This window comes from Nicotiana tabacum, chromosome 24 (genome assembly GCF_000715075.1).
Source record: "Nicotiana tabacum cultivar K326 chromosome 24, ASM71507v2, whole genome shotgun sequence".
NCBI classification, from domain to species: domain Eukaryota; kingdom Viridiplantae; phylum Streptophyta; class Magnoliopsida; order Solanales; family Solanaceae; genus Nicotiana; species Nicotiana tabacum.
In genome coordinates this window covers 63,813,053-63,834,513 of record NC_134103.1, presented here as the reverse complement: position 1 = coordinate 63,834,513, position 21,461 = coordinate 63,813,053, and the positions used below count along the sequence as shown (strand labels likewise).

The 21,461-nt window shown below is 35.2% G+C and overlaps 1 protein-coding gene across 1 annotated transcript; it reads right to left on the bottom strand.

Moving 5' to 3' along the window:
• Positions 1-209: 209 nt before the first annotated feature.
• On the bottom strand, positions 210-7,108 carry LOC107813457 (triose phosphate/phosphate translocator, non-green plastid, chloroplastic-like). The gene is given in 9 exon segments (NM_001325909.1): positions 210-562; positions 699-828; positions 2,306-2,374; positions 2,498-2,617; positions 4,317-4,401; positions 4,545-4,630; positions 4,881-5,033; positions 5,119-5,241; positions 6,590-7,108. Coding segments are annotated over 9 exon segments (1,233 nt in total). The 5' UTR covers positions 6,980-7,108; the 3' UTR covers positions 210-485.
• Positions 7,109-21,461: the final 14,353 nt, after the last annotated feature.

Here is a 21,461-nt window from a genome sequence, read left to right as displayed (position 1 = left end):
TTGTAGTCGGTCCCACTTATTTTAAGGTAAGAAGGGTATTTTTCTTTTGTAAGGAAAAAAAAGGAAGGTAACAAAGTAAATGAAAATCCCCATAATATCTATGCTTTCGTTCCTAGTCCCTGTTTTTGCTTTTGAAACTGAGGAAACAATCATCGCAAGTAAGACGCAGATTTCCATTTCTCAATGAACAGAATAAAACCCCATAATGGAAGAACGAAATTGTTTGGATGCGGAAACTGTCCCCAATTCGGGAAATCTTCATTTCCTGGGGGGATGAAATACGTTACAAACCATTGAGCATAACAAAGATGAGAATGATGTATAATCATCAAATCTGCAGAAATAATGTATAAGACTATCTAGAAAAAGGAATAACTCTACCCAACATCGCTATAAAAAAACAAAATGAAGATCGTGCCTAAGCTATCACCTAGTTTTTGATTCGTAATTGATGATTTACAATTTCTCAACAAAACTGATCATTTTCAAGCTGTCTTTGGCTTAGGTTTGATGCCCTTCACTCTAGAATACAGGAAAACTCCAGCAAGTGCCACCCCAGTGCCTACATAGAGTAGTATGAAAAAAAGGATTTATAATAAGAAAAGTGATACTACACCTTTCAGACTGAAGGGGAAGGGGGTTTGCTTTTTGTTCTCATCATGTGTGAGTTGATAAAAGAAAAGTGCAAGCTGCCATACCTATGGTGTTAATTGGGGAGACAGGCGTGCGGAAAAAGAGAACTGAAGTCACAATGACCACCACTCGCTTCACACAATTACCCACGGAATGGGTAACAGGAGACACCCTCTGCAATATCATGTATGAAATCTACACCAGAAGATATCGTGTCAGCAAGATGTCACATAATCAGCTATTTTTATAATGAAAGAGCAGATTGCATTTAAATTCATCAAGATTTCTCTTATCCAAACGTAAAATGACAAAGTATAAAGAACTTTTTCATCATGTCCTCTCGAGCAAAGGGAGATATCAAAACAGTCATTGTATGGAATGAGTTAATGCATCAGACAACTTCTCACTCTATTGTGCTTTAAGAAATTAAAATCACCACCCTTTGCTTTCCAAAAAGCATGCAAGTTAAAAGCCTTCTCCTTACCCTGACCTCTTCAACCACGCGGAAGGTATATGTTGCAGCATTTGAAAATTGCATGGGCCTGATTCTAAGACATGTTATGATCAAGCTTCCAAACATTTTCAAAGCCATAGTTGGTTGCCACAAATCATTGTGGTCTAAATAAAGTGGAAAGAATATTATATAACAACAAAGTTTCCTTTATTAAAAAAAATAATGCTAGAAATTTCAGCCACAATTTCTAGATATTTCTTCTTGTTTCCGCTGATCTTTACCGTTTGAACAGAATATACAGCACCCTACTGTTGAATATGTTTGCTTCTTTCTTAATTAGTAACTAGGTCATTAGTTGTGGAAAAAAGCTAAGTCATCTAATTAAATATTTTTATACTGCCCTCAATCTTGGTCAGATTTAAAGTGGAGAAAGCAAATAGCATGTTAACGTTTTGAAACATATACTTATTTTTTATCTGTATGTTTTGAAACATATACTTATCTAACATTCTTCAGAATGATTTCGGTTGAGTGTTCTAGTTAGCATGACAAGCCATGAATCATCAGAAGAGGAGAAGAAAATATATGTGGGTCCTTTATAAGTAAATAAAATCCGGTTAAGGTACGGAGAACCTCAACAACCTCAGCTTTATAAGAGTTGCGAAAATGGTTACGTCTATTATGTTTAATCAGAGAGTGAATCTGCTTAGTTGATCAACTCGCATCTAATAAGAGGTACTTCCGTTCCTGGTGGCAACTTCTTATTCTCTAGAACAATAATCTTAATGGTGTATGCCTGACGACAGAAGAGTTTTATAGCATTTATAAAACAATCTTCTTTAACAAAGACGTCAGGAGAAAGCAGCAAATTGGAGACCCTAACTAAATACTAAGAACTATTGCACTAAATACCAACAAAGAGCCATGCCTTTCACATCGTGTTACATGTTATAGAATCATGAGGTTGCAGTACTCTCAATCTCGTCAAAACCTAAAGTAAAAAGTTACATTTGTATCTTTTATTCGATCTTCTTATACTAAATATTGCCCAAAACTACAATAATTTTGTATGTCTATCAAAAAGTTAAATGCACCAACAGTGAACAGTTTAATGTTATGTGAAATTGCTAGTTCGTCAAAACTATATAAACACAAACATTACTTCTAACCAAAAGGCTAACATTCAAACAAAATCAGGGCATAGGTCTTCAGGAATACCTGCTGATAAGCATGGAAGCAAAGAGCTGCAAGGAGAGACCTCGTGTAAATCTGGTTCACATTCAATCCCTGGAACCAAAGCAAGCAAAAAATAATTTTGAAAATCGGTCTTTGCACTTTTAGGTCAAAGAAACAATCAGGTTAGGAATAGTGTACAAGGGTGTATAAATTTCCCCCTCATAAATCACTTACAGAAGCTTCAAGGTATGCAGGGGTGAACTTAACGCCCTCCATGAAAAAGGCGAAAGGGGCCAGCAAGATGAAGGACATGATAGTGATTATTGAGAAGAGAGTAATGTTATCCAATGATTCCTGTTTAAAAAATTGTATATTATATAGCAATACAAAGTATTGAAACAAGAAAAGAACAAAAAAACATAACTTGGAGTTTTTCTCAAGGCAAAAAGAGTCTATACTATATTAAAAGCACGAAGACTCTTAGCGAAATATCGTTCGTCTTTTTTACCCTTTAAAAATGGAGTATACACTAGACAAAATAGTCATTTATATTAATCTCCCAATATTTAGGAATCGAATCATTTAATTAATTCCCTAATATTTAGAAATAATTATTTAAATTATCTCCTAATTACTTAAGACTTTACTTTTAACTAAAATTTAGTTAATATTTTTTCCCTTATTTAAAACAAGTATAAGTTCTCATATTTGAAATTCAAAAGCAGTATTTTTCTAATTACAACTATATATGGTAGTCAATATTTATGATTTAAAATTTAATATGCACGATTAAGACATGCATTTTCAAATTCCTATTTTGATATTCAAAGTTTGTTATTAAACTAAGACAAAGTAGGTGTGAACTTATCAATTTCCAAATTAAACAAGGATACGATAGTAACAAAACTGTCAATTTGTTTGACATTCGATGTCTTCAGTACACGAGACTTTTTTTTGAGAATTTAAGATTTTTCCTAATATTTAGGAGTTTTAAGCATTCAAAATTCTTTCTTATATCTTTTTGCAAATTTTTTTCGTTGTTAAATTATGTAATATAATAATTTGTAAAAGATAAATAATACCAAAAATAAAATAATCTACAGAGAATGAGTAAAAAGTAATTATTACTTGTTGTATATTTGAATTACTCATTAGCCCAGAATTACAACCACTTAATTCTATCTTAGTAAAAATAAAAATAAAATTAGAGAAAGACAGTAGAAATTATAACTAAAGTCAATAAAGTGGATCCACACTTCTTCAGTTTTCCTTATTCTTAATTCTAGATTTGTAACCGTTCATAGAATTAAAATCCATAAATTTTATATAATTTAAAAATAAAAAAAATAAAAATAGAAAAACACGTTACATGAAAATTTATGATTGATTCTCCGGGTATACAATAGAATATCCATTATCCTTTAATCAAACGCGACCTCTATAAAATTCGTGTACCAAAATGTAAATATACATTATAATAAATACTATAACCAGATATAAATAACCTAATTTTCACAATTATAATACTCTATGACTCAACATCAAATTCAATAAATACTTTTAAAATGATATATAACAACACGTGAGATAAACGCACAAAGCGTGTACTCTAAATGTATGAAAAAAGTCCACTTTTTATTTATATAGGAAGTCCTCTTTTGTAGACTTTAAATTCATTAAAAGCAATTAGAAATGGTTACTTGAATATGTACAAAGTTCTCTTTCGATCAACATTAATCATTTTCGGGAACTTATATTTTTTGTTTTTGTTTTTATTTTATAGCTCAAATATATGGTTAAAAATGTTGATGTAATTTTTAATATTATATACTCATTAGTGTAGGTACACACGCAGAGCGCGTACCCTAAGACTAGTTGTAGAAAACAAGCTAGTTACTTGATTACAAAGGGAAAAGATCAACCAAACTCTGAACTACTAGTTCAGTATTACTCTGCAATGCTGTATAAGTTTGAGACATACAGTCAACCTTCAAATTTCGCACACACTTTCTACATAACCTGATCAAAGAGAGCAAACAGAGATCAAATTTACCTCCTTCCTAACCATAAACTTTTTGCTGAGAACGTTACGAGATTGGTTGGTCAAGTTAGAGGCCATTGCACTCCAAAAGCCAGCCCTGATAATCAACAAAACAACTACTAGATATTAATTTGAAGTGATGACTATGTTCTAAAACCTCCCACTTTTGTTGCTAAAGAAGAAACAAACAAAAGAGAATCATATGGATTATAAAAAGAACAGAGGATTCAAACTCCTGACCAATTAAATGACGCCTCAGTCAGAGATGCCAGTCCCACTCCACCAACAATTGGTACAAGGGAAGAAATAACCCATAATGTAGGGAACTGCATGAACATGATAGATTTGTAGTAATTATGTATATAAATTACAGAGACAACAACACTGAAACATATGCTGAAAAAATTACGATTTCTTATAAGTACTGCATGCATAAATATGACTTCAATTAAAACAAAGCTAGCAGAAAGAAAGAATAAAAAATAATTCTACTTTTCTTCGTCATTCATGTCACAATATGCATATAACACCATTGCAAAGAAACATAAATAGCAGATAATCAATCAAAATGCATACCTCCCCTAAAAACATAGCAGAGAGGACAACTGAGAAGAAGGGCTCCATAGCCTTAATAGTGTGCGTGAATGATACAGAAACTTTTCCAAGACTCATGTTGGTGAAAAGGTTTCCCAAGGTATGCACCACTGCCAATGGCAAAATTGCAGCAAGCTGCCAATTGGAAGTTTAAACCAGAACTTCTGTACATAATCTGGATTTAAACCAAAACATTGTTAATCCAGCACATTCAAGATACCTGTGCGCCACTGATTTTTGGCCGTTTGTACAGATTGGACGTCCACATGAAAATAACAAGGATAGTGCCAACAGCAAGTTGCGCAAGAGTTATTGTAACTGGGTAATGGAAGGTTTTCAGCACCTGCAGAGAACAAGTATTTTCATCGTTGATGCACATTGCAATATCTCAAGAGCCAATCAGCAGTCATGTATATCCAAAATCACCTCAATCAAGTTGCAAAATACAGCTAAATGTAGGCTCAACAATGAATCAAGAAACAAAATACATAACTCAAAGTTAAAGTTTTTAGAACATCACGTACTCCAACATTGCAAATGAGAACACAATGCTTATATGTGACAGATTTCAAGTTTATATTCTGAACCATTTGCACAACTTTTGTAGGAAAAATAACTTCTACCATGCAAAAGGAAAAATGTTCATATAGTTGCAATTTCTTAAAAAGGGTTGTGAGTGAAAATGACGTTTTTTATTTAAAAAGAAACTTATTCGCCCAAAAAATCAAAAAACTTAGACAACGTTTCTCCATATATTTTTTCAATTTTTTGCAGAAACTCTGACGTGATTCATGAGCAGGGGCGGCCCAAGGGTCAAGCCACTAAAGCAAAGGCTTTAGGCCCCAAATTTTGAGGGCCCCAAATTTTTCTTTTGTTTTTCTATTCGTATTTGTATTGAGATCCCGACTAATTTAGATTCGTACCGTGTAAGGCCTAGTAAAACAGAGAACACGCTTTAACATGATTTTTTTTAACCACAAGACTCGAACCCAATATATTTAATTAAGGTAAGTTGGATCAAATACATCTCACAACAATCTTTAGAGGTAGGGTCTAAATATATTGGGTATGTTAAAATAAAAAATAAAATATTTTATAAAAAAATTAAGATAACTTTTAATTTAGTAGTGATGTAACCGTTTGAGCAAAAAATGCAGAAAGAGAATCACTCCCCCTAAACCCTTGTCGCGAATATAAAACTTTTCATTATTTAAATTTTACGAGTGACATCATTAGTGAGGTATCTATATGAATTTGGTTCTATTATCTAAGATCAACAATATCTTAGGAGAGACTAAATTATTTATAAAAGAAACTATTAACAACTGATGTTAGGCCAAAATTCTAGACTTTTAGCACATTACTCGCTCTATATTTTGCTGGTTTAAGTGAGTTATTGTGCGATAATTGCCTAAATTGTGTTGTTCTATGTGTAGGAACATCGGAATAAATCATCGATGTTATAATAATTTTTTTTTTCCCTTCTAAAAGGCCCCAAATTAAAAACTGGCTTTAGGCCACCAATCTTCTTGGGCGGCCCCTATTCATGAGACTCAGATGCCTTGTTAAATTAAACAGAGATGCATATATACTCAGAGAAAATACTAATGCATCAACTAACGAAGAAACAAGTAATTCAAATTAAAAGTACAAAATACAAATCAACACATGTGCTGGAAAAAAAGACAGACCTGCTTGTTATAAATGTTGAAGTATATATTAAAGATATACCAAAGGCCGAATAGCGATCCGAGAACCAAAGTATCCGCCAGAGGTTTAGACTTTGGAGGCTCTTCCTCACCGGCACTGATTTCGGGCTCCGACGACGTCACCCGAACCGTCACTCCACCCGAATCGCGCTCTGGAACCGGCAGAGGATCCGAAATCCATCCGCTTCCGTTCAACTTGGATGATGAAGAAGAGCAGCGAACGGAGTTGAGTTTATGAGGTGCTGTAGTACTGAAGCCATTAGCCGAACCGAACCGAAGCGGGAGACGAGAAGGTGAAAGAGAAAGAAGATTGTGACGGTTTTTTGAAGGGAGAGAAATTGAGGGAGAAAATGAGATTGCTGTGCTCTGCATTTTGAGTGAATTGGGTAGGGAAAATTCAAGAGAGAGATGAGTATTTATAGCGGGAAAAGAGAGAAATTGGGAGCTCCATCGAGGAGCGAGGATCAAGGGGCTGCTGTAAGGAAGGACAGAATGGAGAGTGGAGACAGAGAATAATAAGAGTTTCGGAAATGAATGTGGGCATATTTTAGATATCATAGGGGCTTTTTCTATTCTAATTTTGAATGTGTCCTCTTTTCTTTCTTTTTCCTTCTTCTCACCTTATCGCCTTACACGTGTATACCATCTCTATGAATACAAAATATTAAAAAATTAGATAAATATTATATTACTTGAACTATAAGATTGACGTAAAAAAATTGTAAGTTCTTCATAAATATGATTACTGATTTTATTTAGCTAACTCAATAAAAAAAAAATTATATAAGTCTTTAATCATCCTAGTAAATATATTCGACATAAAATTTAATCCAATTTTATAATTTCATTACTTCAATTCACATTTTTATCATGCATCCTTTTTAGTTTCAATAACACCATTTAACTTTGAAGATATGAGTTTTCTAAAAAAATATTGAAAGACACAAACAAACAAGGTCACCTAACTTAAGGTTGTTCAAAACTGAACCGAAATCGTTAACCGAATCGAATCGATGGCTTATTGATTTATTGGTATCGGATTATCGGGGTAATGGATGGTGAACAAATTGAGATTTTATAATTAACGGTTTGGGGGCGGATTACTCAATTTTCTTATCGGGTAAACCATTAACTCGTTAAATTTTTTTATATTTACACTTTTACCCTTATGTATATAAAGTACTATTGAAATCCTAAATGGCTAAATCCCTAATTTCTATTTTCTAATTCTCAATTGTCTGCGGCTAATAGAGACATAGAAGTCGGCAGTCTTGTCTCTCTCTTGAATTGAGAACTGAGAAGTTGAAAAATCGAAATCCCAATGATTAATATGTGTATGTTTGTATGAGTAGTCTTGATGGTATTAAAAATTTGGTTAATACGTGTATGACAGTATGAGTTGTCTTGAAGACTCTTCAATTAAAAAATACTGTTTGGTTAGATCTTAGATGGTATTAAAAATTTGGTATTGATTTGAAACTGTTTGGTATTGATTGAATGATTGTTCAAAAAATTTCTATTTGGTTTAGCCGATAAGCCGCCTGATAATTGTTAATCCGATATCAATCCGTCCGTTGTCTTATTGGATGACTAGCGGATTACTATATTTATAATCCGATAACCGTTAAATCGAACCGTTAAGTATAATTATCCGTCTAATCCGCCCGATAAGCACTCCTAACTTAACTAACATAAGACGTCCTCTTCTTTTTTTTTCGCAAGTAAAATACATGTTATTTTATTTTTTTAATCAATAAGAAATACTATAGGAATTGTTAATGACGAATTAGCAAAGAATAACACACTACTGCAAAAGTAGAATCCAGCTATTGCGTTAATACTATCCCAAGGAGTGAAAATATAGAATTCATGTTAAAATTAAAATTAGAATTTATTCTTTCAACTCACGGATGTAGTGTTTTAGTTTTTTTATGTGTTTATAATCAGTTCTCATTTTATATTTTTATATATTTATGAGAAAAAAATTACAAAAAATAATTTTCGTGTATTTTTCTCTAAATTTTTATCAATGCTTTATTTTGTTATATTTATATTTTAATTCCATAAAGCGTGCTAAAAACGGCCAAATAATAAAAACTAAAAATGAATTTCATAATTTCTTTGTAGCCATGTATGTGTACGACTGTACGTTGTATAAAACATACTTTTAAAATTTTATATCAGCTTCATCCAATTCTCTCTGTCCGAAAAATATTTAAGAAAAATTGTGAAAGATAATTATTTAATTTTAGATTAAAAAGCTACACTAAAAATAAAACGGACCTGACTTGAGGATAATTGGTTCACATATAAACCTTTTTCTTTTTGTTCTTTCATCGTGTGTATAGTCCTGTTAACAAAAAACTTCATAAAAAGAAGGCAAAATACATAAGTTACCCCCTAAATTATGGATCAAATTCCTTTTATACACTTTTTACGGATGAAAATTAATTTACGCACTCAACCTTTCTAAAGTGCAACTAAGATACACCACTTTTGTTACGTCATATGTGTTTGTTGACAAAAAAAATGTAAGCGCGTAAAACTGTGAATTTTCTGTCCCAATCATTATTTAAATGACATGTGTCAAACTTTTAATATTTTCTTTTTTTAAACATTATTTGGTTCCTTAGACCCCATCCTTTCCCCAATTTATCTTATCAAGAGCCCCTTCCCTTTGTGTTAGTCCACTGAAACTCCCCCTTCCCCATTTCCGTCTTCTTCCACACACTTTTTTTCCATCTGCTCTCTCAATAATTTTAAGAAAAATAATAATGTAAAGGGATTTGGAAGAAATTGATAAAGAAAATTAAGTGGACTCTATAACTAAGAAAATCATGTAGATATGATTTTGATTGTTTATTTTGAAGAGTATATTAGGATCGTTTTCTTTGACCTCTCGTCAGGTTGAGCAAAATAATGTCATCTGCTCTATTTTAGGAAATACATGAGACCTTTCTCTGCTTGATATGTTATGAAAGATCTTTGTTGTGAAATGATCTCTTACACGGTTAACATTCATTAAGAGAATTTAGAGAAAAGTTAAAATTGATAAAAACTCCGACAACGTCTTTCTTTAATGGTGTTTGGAGTTTGGGGTCATAATTTTTGTGTTAGATTCGAATTTCGACTCCAAAACTTGGGATTAATCTGCTTGGGTATCTAATTTTGGTTTGTAATTGGAAGGTGATAATTGTAATTTTTTTATGGTGGTCGGCGCCAATGGAGATGAGGCAGAGAAGAGAGAGATTGAAAGGGAAGGTTGAGGGGTATATTTGTAATTTTAAATTATTTTATGCTTAAAAAATTAATGACACGTGGTATAATATTATTGGTGTGTGATATTACACATGTTTTGAAAAATTGGTCAAGAAAAAAGTGGTGTGTCTTAGCTACATTTTAGAAAGGTTGAGTGTGTAAGGTAATTTTTTTTCGCAAAAAATGTGTAATAGTAATTTGGTCCATAGTTGAGGGGTACCTTATGTATTTTGCCTAAAAAGAAATTAATAACAAGCAAAAAGAGTCCTTCAACTGCGTTCCATTACAAAAGTTGGTAAAATCATAGTTGAATTAAGACATGCTTGAAGACCTCCAATTCTTTCTTTGTTCGCCATCAATCCTCAGAACCGATAGAATCCTCCTAAGTTGCCAATATGCTATATTTTTTTTCTTCCTGTTTATACAATATAAGGTAAATTTTTAATTGATTTTAAAGTTTTAAATATTAGCACTTCTTACCTAATTCAATAAGAAAATGATTTAATTTAATGCATTAAATTTAGCTAATCTAAAACTCCTAAATATTAGGAGAAAATTTAAATGACGATTTTATTCAATGTGAAATCTATATTTAAGGGATAAAAAAAGTGAACGATATTTCACTAAGGGCCTTCGTGCTTTTAATATAGTATAAATATAGATATAGATATAGATGTAGATATAGATATAGATTTTTATATATGTCTTATATTAGTTGTGGTGACAAAAAAATTAAAAATAATAGTAATAATTTAAAAGTTAGTTTGCCAGAAGAATAACACATTAACATTTAAATCAAAATTAATTTTTACTTGAATTCGTGTAAGTGTATGAAAGTTTTACAAAATAGAATGGTATCGAACATTTTGCCGTATCTCAAATTGAAAAATATGGCAAATAAATTGTATGAAGAGATTTATTGCATAGATTTTTATTTATCACTTAATTATGGTTAACTAAAGTATTCTCATTTTAATATTTGCCTCCTAATATTTAGTACTCCCTCCATTTCAACGATCGTGTGCGTTGAATTGGATTGGCAAAATCAAAATATCACCAATTTGGAATGGGGGGATAAAAATATAAAAATGAAAGGGGTAAAGGCATAAGTTGAAAATTGGCTTTGTAGACGAGATTTGGGAAGGAAAAAGAAAAGAGTTTGATTACGGGACCTTTTTAACACTCTGCAGTTAGGTTCTTTTATTCTACTTTTAACTATGCTAAGAGTAGGAATATATATGAAGTGCAACTTTAAGGAAAGGCAATGTTCTAATTGGAAAATGACGTAACTTGATGGTTATGAAAATGACATAATTGATCAAACTTTATAAATATTCTTTAGAAAATATTTGATTGGTTGTTACTATGAGGAACAATTATTTTTAATATATACTCTGGATCCTGAAACTGAGCTTTTTGTTTGTTTTGCACAATATTAATTTAAAAAATACACGTATGATATCATATGCAGACTAGGATAGTAGTATTACTACGAGTATAAAATATTCATTCTAACTATATTTTTATAAATGAAGTGTATTATAATTAATTAAATTAAGTGTCATGTCTAGATTCACTTCTATATAAGACAATAGGAAAAGGAGAAGTGGGACAATAAGAATCGAGATAAGTCTTAAATGTCAATTTAGTTATGTGTCTACCAATGTTGACTTATCACGAGAGACCAAATATTGAATAATGTATGTGTTGTGATCCAGGCCGGATTCGGTTGGTGAATGAAACCTTTTGGAATCCAAGCCCAATTAACAATTGCTAAAGGACTAGGGGTTAGAAATAAAGTTTTATGCCAACTATTATGAAGTGGTTGTATTCCCTCATCCCTTTCTCTGAGTTGTACTTCTCGTCCCCTTCTTCTATGGTGTATTTTGTTTTCTCATCCCTCTCTCTTATCTTTCAGCTGTCCTTTTACTGAATTTTAGTTGTTTGCAGTTCTATTTCGTGAATCAATATAGCAAACTGGTTTGGTTGTTATTTGATTTGTTTCAGTATATCAACCCATGTAAACACAAAGGCTATCAGATTGAACTTATGATACTCCATCTCATAGTCAGTAATTGAGAGAAGATTTCAAACAAAAGGCAATAACTTTAGCGTATTTTTACAATAAATATGTTACAAGGCCAAGTCGTAATATTTACCAAAATTTCATGAAGCAACCGAAGGAAAATAATTTTATAAACCTCGAATGATCTCTATAATTCTCCTCACAAATCTCTACCCATTTGCACACTTAAAATAAACTAGCAATACCATTATTTATAAGAGTACAAAGCCTATTTTAACTAAAAGTAGAAAGACTTATTCCTATATAATTATGACTACAAATCCTATTTAGACATGAATTAAATAAACTAGCAAATATCAAATCCTAAACAATTAAGATTTTCTACTATAACTTTGAATTAGTTTTCTAATATTCTCTCGTAATTCAAAGTTGTATACATCTTACTTTTTTGTTGTTGTTGTTGTGTTGGAGCACTTCTCTCCAATTTTTATTTTTGTTGAAGTACTTATCTCCAACTCTCATTGGTGCATTTTGTCACCAACAATCAATTTTGTTGAAGCACATGTCTTCAGCTAACGTTTGATACACTTTGTCACCAACATATAATTTTGTTGAAGCACTTGTCTTCAACTACCATTGATGCACTTTGTCACCAACACCCAATTTTGTTGAAGTACCTGTCTTCAACTCACATTAATGCACTTTGTCACCACCATCCAATTTTGTTGAAGCACTTCTCTTCAACCTTTAATTTGTTGGAGTACATCTTTCCAACACCCAATTTTTTGATTTGTTTCTCTCCAACTTTTAGAAGAGCTTCTTCCTCTTGTGCCATATTTTCTTGCACCTCTTTAAGCTTGTAATTTATTTTTGGTAATTCTTCTCAGCATGATTATTGTTTTCATGTATGTATCATTGGCTCAACTTTTTCCAATATAATCATTGGCCAGGTATTTGCCGATATAATTTTTGGCTAGGTGGGCGGAACACATTGGCCAGCGGCGCCCCTCGACAACAGAAGCTACTTGATTCTCTCTCATGATCGTAGAAGCTCTGATACCAATGTGAAAGAAAAATATTATATTATAAATCTCTAATGCACTCTTCAGTTCTCCACAAATCTTTATTTTTTCTTTCTACTTCTCGACCCACAAAATAAGCTAGTAATACTCATATTTATAGTTGTACGAATCCTATTTTAACTAGAAATATGAAGACCTATTCCTATATAATTCTGACTACAAATTCTATTTAGACATGAATTAAATAAACTAGCAAATATCAAATCCTAAACAATTAAGGTTTCCTACTACAAATTTGAATTAGTTTTCAAACAGCAACAATCAAAATCCAAAATAAGAGATTGTATTTGCATTAATACCTAATTCATATTAACCAAAATAACAACAATATCTAGATACAATTCCAGAACTGGTGTCACAAGTGTACGAGCGACTAAAGTACTACAAATAAAAGTCTGAATGAAAGCAAAACCGTCTGAAATACAGTAAACAACTAGAGTGGTATGAAAGAGGACTTCAGGGTTGCGGACGCCATGCAGTTGTACCTCAAGTCTCCGTCAAGCAATCAATCCGAGCAATCTACTGACCGTCGCTAAGAGCGACTCCAAAATATGTACAAGAAGTGCAGAGTGTAGTATGAGTACAACCGATCCCATGTACTCTGTAAGTGTCGAGGTTAACCTCGACGAAGTAGTGATGAGGCTAAGGTGGGTCACTTACAATAACTTGTACGCAGTATAAAAATAATAATAGGAAAGAAAATCGGAATAACGGCGAAGTAGTAAACTAATGAAAATAACTCAATCCTCGAAATCAGTGAATCCGGAAATATCATTCCTTAGAATATAATATGAAAATACTGGAAGCTAACACAATACAACAATGAATACAACACATACAATCCATTGCGGCGCGCAACCTGATCCCACTGTACAAACAAAATCCTCCCTTATTTCACCATATCAATATCAAGAATAACATATAAAATCTGTTGCGGCACGCAACCCGATCCCACCATATAATCAGAATCTCTATCATAATCCTTCCTTATTTCACCATATAAAAATCACATATAAAATCCGTTGTGGCGTGCAACCCGATCCCACCATATCAATATCAATCCTCTTTTATTCCACATGTTGTGGCGTACAACCCGATCCATAAACAAAATTAATAAATATAATTAATTCAACAACTTAATTCACGAGAATCTCTACGATTAAAGTATATGAAAGCAAAGCAATAAGGAACCCCGTACCAAATCAAGGAATGCTACAATTAACACAAAGTAATAAGGCAAGCCAAATATATGAGTTAAAGTATACAAGTAAGATAATTAAGGCAAGTATAAATTAATCATGGAATCATGGAAGAAATAAACATTTCAATACAAGAGTAAATAGATGACAAGTAACAAGTTACGGCATAGAAAGCAATTAAAGCATGTAACAGTTAATAGATAGAAGAAGATAATTAATAAAATACGACAAAGCATGGAAACAATTACTTTGACGGCGTATATATACTCGTCACCTCGCATATATGCCATTACATATGTAATTCGCATAACATATAGTTCAAGGGTTCCTAATTTCCTCAAATAAAGGTTAGACCCAATACTTATCTCGCTCCGCAATCAAATCAAAGCTAAACCAGGGTCTTTCCTCTAAAATTCACCTCCAAACCAAGCAAATCTAACCAAAATCGACTTAATATCAACAAACAATGTTAGGAAAAACAATTATAATACATAAAGTTAAGATCTTTGCACTCTTCCCAAAAAGTCAATAAAAGTCAACTCCATGCTTGCTTGGTCAAAACCCGAGATTAGGATCAAAATCTGATTACGCATTCACCCCTATTATGTGATTAGTTTTGAAATCCGACCTCAATTTGAGGTCTAAATCCCAATTCTACCCAAATCCCTAATTTCTACCAAAAACATCTTAGATTTAATATTGAAAATACTTGGAAAGTAATGGGTAATTGAGAAGAAATAGATTAAAGTTGCTTACAAACTTTTTTGGGAAGAAAATCCTCTTAGGAAATTGCCTCTAGGGTGTTTAGGGTTGAGAGTTTGTGATAAATGAGCTAAATCTCGTTTCCCCCCTCTTTTACACAGCTGCAGTTATCGCAAAAGCGATCAACTCTTCGCAAAAGCGAAAAAGTCACTGAGCCTGCTTTCCTCGCAAATGCAATGAAGTTATCGCAAAAGCGAACCAGGGCTGTTCGCAAATGCGAACAATTAATTTGCAAATGCGAGTCTGCTCCAGTTTTCCTTTAGTCACAAATGCGACACAAAAGTTTGCAAATGCAAACTTGCCCACCATCGCATCTGCGGACTTAACTTCGCAAAAGCTGACCCATCCCCCACCAACATCGCACATGCGAGCCTGACCTTGCATTTGTGAGGCTCGCATTTGCGAACAGGTTCTTGCAAATGCGAGATCTGCAGACATGGTGCACCAGCATTTTTCTAAGTTCAAAAATCACTCTGTAGCCTATCCGAAACTCACTCGAGCCCCTCAGGCTCCAAATCAAACATGCACACAAGTGTAACAACATCATACGAACTAGCTCGCACGATCAAAATACCAAAATAACACCTAGAACTATGAATCGGACATCAAAATGAATGATATTTTCAAAGAAACTCAAGAACATGCAACTTTACAACCGGACGTCCGAATCACGTCAAATCAACTCCGTTTGTACTAAATTTTGCAAACAAGTTATAAATACTGAAATGAACCTATAATAAGTTCCGGAATTGAAATCCGAATCCGGTAGCAACAAAGTCAACCTACGGTCAAACTTAGGAATTCTTTTAGCCTTCAAATTACTAGTTTTCAACAAATTACGTTAAATCAAGTTAGGGACTTCCGGATTCAATTCCGGGTATATGCCAAGTCCCAAATTATGATACGAACCCACCGGGACTAAGGGTGTCAATGAATATTTAAAAACCGACTAAACCGACAGAATCGTACCGTACCGAACTGATTTTTAGGTTTTTTTTAATAAAACCGTAGGTTTTTATATAAATATATAACCGTACCAATAATTAGGGTAGGTTTTTTATTTTATAAAAATAAACCAAAAAAATACCGAACCGTACCGAATAAATTTACATGTAAAAAATATATTTATATATTAAGTTTTAAAATAATAAAATATTAAATTTTTCCTCGAGTTTTGGAATTATAAAAACATATATATTAAGTTTAAAAATAATAAAGCATTAAATTTTTTTGTTTGGCCTTGGAATTATGAAAGTTGTTACAAGTCAACAAGTAACTAAACCCAAAATCCCAATTCTTTTCACTCGTGTGATTTATATCTTTTTTTGTCTTTGCTTAGTTTCTTTTACACTGTTGTAGAATAGTTGATGGATCTATACTCTAGCCATCTTTTATGTTTTTATAATTCATCACTCTTTAAACAGTAAAGATATCTAGGCAGTTTTGCTAAGTCCTATAAAAGTATATATGTTATTGCATTCTACTTCTACTAGTGACTTTTACATGATATTCAAAACAAGTACCGAAAATTAACCGAATCGTACCGATACCGAAGAGAAACCGACATGATTGGGACGGTTTCGAAAAGTCTAATTTTGGTTATACATTATTGAATAACCAAAAAATTGGTATGGTATAAATTTTATAAAATAACTGGCCGAACCGAACCAAACCATTGACACCTCTAACCGGGACCGTCAAAATACTAATTCGGGTCCGTTTACACAAAACGTTGACCGTAGTCAACTCAAATGAGTTTTAAGGCAAAATTTCACATTTTCATCAAATTTTCACATAAAATTTTTTCGGAAAGAGACACGGACTGCGCACGTAAATCGAGGAAGGCTGAACAGAGCTATCTGAAGTCTCGAAACACAAAAATGAAGGCTAAAACTGAAATTGACCTATTGGGTCATCACATTCTCCACCTCTAAAATAAATGTCCGTCCTCGAATGGACATAGAAAGGTATCTGGACTGGTGAAAAGGTATGGATATCTACTCGCATATCCGACTCAGACTCCCACGTGGCTGCCTCGATCGGATGACCTCTCAACTACACTCGAACTGAAGGATAACTCTTAGACATCAACTGCCGGACCTGGCGGGCTAGAATAGCCACCGGCTCCTCCTCATAAGTCAAAATCTTTGTCCAATTGGACTGAGCTGAAATCTAACACATGGGACGGATCACCGTGATACTTCCGGAGCATGGACACATGGAACACCGGATGCACTACCGATAAACTAGGTGGAAATGCGAGCCTGTAGGCCACCTCACCCACTCTCTCAAGAATCTCAAAGGGTCTGATATACCTAGGGCTCAACTTTTTCTTCTTTCCGAACCTCATCACACCCTCCATGGGTGAAACCCGAAGCAATACCCTCTCTCCCACTATGAATGCAACATCACGAACTCTACGTTCGGCATAACTCTTCTGCCTAGACTGAACTGTGCGAAGTCGATCTTGAATAATCTTGACCTTTTCCAAGGCATCCTGAACCAAATCGGTACCTAACAACCGAGCCTCTCCCGGCTTGAACCATCCAACTGGCGAACGACACCATCTCCCGTATAATGCCTCATAGGGAGCCATCTGAATGCTCGACTGGTAGTTGTTGTTGTAGGCAAACTCAATAAGCGGTAAGAACTGATCCCAAGAATCCCTAAAATCCATAACACAAGCGCGAAGCATATCCTCCAATATCTAAATAGTGCGCTCGGACTGTCCATCCCGTCTGGGGGTGAAATGTTATACTCAACTCAACCCGCATGCCTAACTCACGTTGTACGACCCTCCAGAAGTGCGAGGTGAACTGCGTACCTCGATCAGAAATGATGGACATTGGCACACCATGAAGACGAACGATCTCGCGGATGTAGATCTCTGCTAACCGCTCTGAAGAATAGGTAACTGCCACTGAAATGAAATGTGCTAATTTGGTTAACCTGTCCATAATGACCCATACCGCGTCGAACTTCTTCTGAGTCCATGGGAGCCCAATAGCAAAATCCATAATAATACGCTCCCACTTCCACTCAGGAATCTCCAGCCTCTGAAGCAAACCACCAGGCCTCTGATGCTCGTACTTTACTTGCTGACAATTCAGACACCGAGCTACATGTGCAACTATATCCTTTTTCATCCTCATCCACCAATAATGTTGCCTCAAGTCCTGATACATCTTGGCGGCACTCGGATGAATAGAATACTGGGAACTGTGGGCCTCCTCAAGAATCAACTTATGAAGCCCATCCACATTGGGCACAGAAATCCGACCCTACATCTGCAAAACGCCATCATCACCAATGGTAACCTGCTTGGCACCACCGTGCCACACTGTGTCCTTAAGGACAAGCAAATGGGGGTCATCATACTGAGGCTCTCTGATGCGCTCATACAAGGAAGACCGAGAGACCGTGCAAGCTAGAACACGATTAGGCTCCAAAATATCTAACCTCACGAACTGATTGTCCAAAGCCTGAACATATGATGCAAACGGTCTCTCACCAACTGGAATATACGCAAGGCTACCCATACTCACAACCTTTCTACTTAAGGCATCGGCCACCATATTGGCCTTCCCTGGATGATACAAAATGGTGATATCATAGTCTTTCAACAATTCCAACCACCTCATCTGCCTCAAGTTGAGATCCTTCTGCTTGAACAAATACTGTAGACTCCGATGATCCGTGAATACCTCACACGACACACCCTAAAGATAGTGCCTCCAAATCTTTAGTGCATGAACAATGGCTGCCAACTCTAAGTCATGAACAAGGTGATTTTTCTCATGAACCTTCAACTGCCGCGGTGCGTATGCAATCACACTGCCATCCTGCATCAATAATGTAACGAGCGCAATACGAGATGCATCACAATACACCGTGTAGGATCCTGAACCTGTGGGAAACACCAACACTGGCGCCGTAGTCAAAGCAATCTTGAGCTTCTGAAAGCTCAGCTCACACTCATTCGACCATCTGAATGGGGCACCCTTCTAGGTCAATCCAGTCAATGGGGATGCTATGGATGAAAACCCCTCCACGAACTTGCAATAATAACCCGCCAAACCTAGGAAACTCCGGATATCTGTAGCTGAAGTAGTTCTAGGCCAGTTCTGAACTGCCTCAATCTTCTTAGGATCCACTTTTATGTCCTTTGCCAATACAACATGCCCCAAAAGGCGACTGAGTCTAACCAAAACTCACACTTTAAAAACTTGGCATATAACTGACTATCTCTCAGAGTTTGAAGTACAATCCAAAGATGATGCTCATGCTCCTTTCGACTGCGGGAGTAGATCAAGATATCATTAATGAATACAATCATAAAAGAATCCAAATAGGACTTGAATACCAGGTTCATCAAATCCATAAATACTGCTAGGGTATTTGTCAACCCAAATGATATCATTAGGAACTCATAATGCCCATACCGAGTCCGAAAAGTTGTATTAGGGACATCGGATGCCCTAATATTCAACTGATGGTAGCCAGACCTCAAATTAATCTTTAAAAACACTTTGGCACCTTGGATCTGATCAAATAAGTTATCAATCCTCAGCAACTGATACTTATTCTTGATAGTGACCTTGTTCAACTGCCGATAGTATATACATATTCTCATCGACCTATCTTTCTTCTTCACGAACAACACGGGTGCACCCCAGGGTGATACACTAGGTCTAATGAATCCCTTATCAAGCAAATCTTGCAACTGCTCTTTCAATTCCTTCAACTCCAGTGGGGCCATACAGTATGGTGGAATAGAAATGGGCTGAGTGCCCGGAGTCAAATCAATACAGAAATCAATATCTCTGTCGGGTGGCATCCCTTGCAGATCTGCAGGAAACACCTCTGGAAACTCACGCACAACAGGTACTGAATCCATGGAAGGAATCTCCGCACTCGAATCACGAACATAAGCCAAATAAGCTAGACATCCCTTCTCGACCATACGTCGAGACTTCGCATAACAAATAAATCTGCTGGTAGAATGTCCAGGAGTCCCTCGCCACTCTAATCGAGGCAACCCTGTATGGCTAAGGTCACCATCGCGGCATGACAATTCAATATAGCATGATAAGGTGACATCCAATCCATACCCAAGATAACATCAAATCTACCATATCAAGAAGTAAAAGATCTACACTAGTCTCAAGACTCCCAATAGTAATCACACACGAGCGATAGGCATGATCTACAACAATATAATCTCTCACCGACATGGACACATACATAGGAGCACTCAAATAATCACGAGGCACAACTAGATAAAAAGCAAAATAGGACGACACGTAGGAATAAGTAGATCCCGGATCAAATAGAACTGAAGCATATCTATGGAAAACTGGAACAATACCTGTGATAAGGGCGTCAGATGACTCGGCCTTAGGCCTAGCTGGGAAAGAATAAAATCGGGGCTGGGCCCCATCACTCTGGCCTACGTCTCTAGGACGGCCTCTAGCTGGTTGGCCTCCACCTCTACCGGCCTGACCTCCACCTCTAATGGCCTAACCTCCACCTTTGGATGTCTATCTTCTTCCTGTAGCTGGATGAGCGTATTGTGGAGCAACCGGTGCCGGAACCATGGAACGAGAACTCTGTTGTGGCATGCCGCCCAACAATCTCGGACATAACCTCTTGATATGACCAGTACCTCCACACTCAAAACACCCATCTTGCTGCTATGGATGCTAAAGCTGAAGCTGACCCGATCGGGCTGGATAACCACGGTGATAACTCTGAATTGGAGGCACACTGATAGGAGCTGATGGTGCACTGTAGGCTAGCTGCCCAGAATAAGGTACATAAGGACCATGACTCCATGAAGCACTGTGAGATGCCTGAAGCGCTGACTGAAATGGCCTGGGAGGATGGCTGATAACGCCCAACTATGCCTTGTAAGAAGGACTAAGCGGTCGTTGCAAACATAACCCCGTTCAAGTCCGGAGTCGAATCTCACAGGGAACTAACCTATTTACTACAACCTTAAATAATGCTAATGATAAGCTCAGACAACTTCCAGATGCAATAGTTTTATGAATAATCAGTGGAATTTATTTAGCCAAGGAAAAATGATAATAAAATTAGCAATAATCAAGACTAAAATTGAATTCAAGGGTAAAAGGATCTAGGGTTATTGATTTCCCCAATTGCCGGATTAATTCTCAACTCTTTAGCTATAATCTCGCCGTAATACTCTATGAGGATTATGAGTTCCGGGCTACCGTAATTACCTTTCGATCAATTACGATAATTTACTAGAAGCATTCTCTCGAACTACTCTAGTTAACAATTTATGCAACTCAGAATCATCCCACCAAAGCTTCGTTTTTTCTAACCCCACTTTTAAATACAAGTAATTAATCTCTTAACTTCCCCAAAAGTGGTGTTGTTCAACAACAATCTAACCAAGTATTCTTTCTCAAGCAACACAAGGTGAATAGACACGATTAATCGAGGGCTCTTTTAATAAACCACAATACAATACATAATTGAACAATCATAGAACAAACACG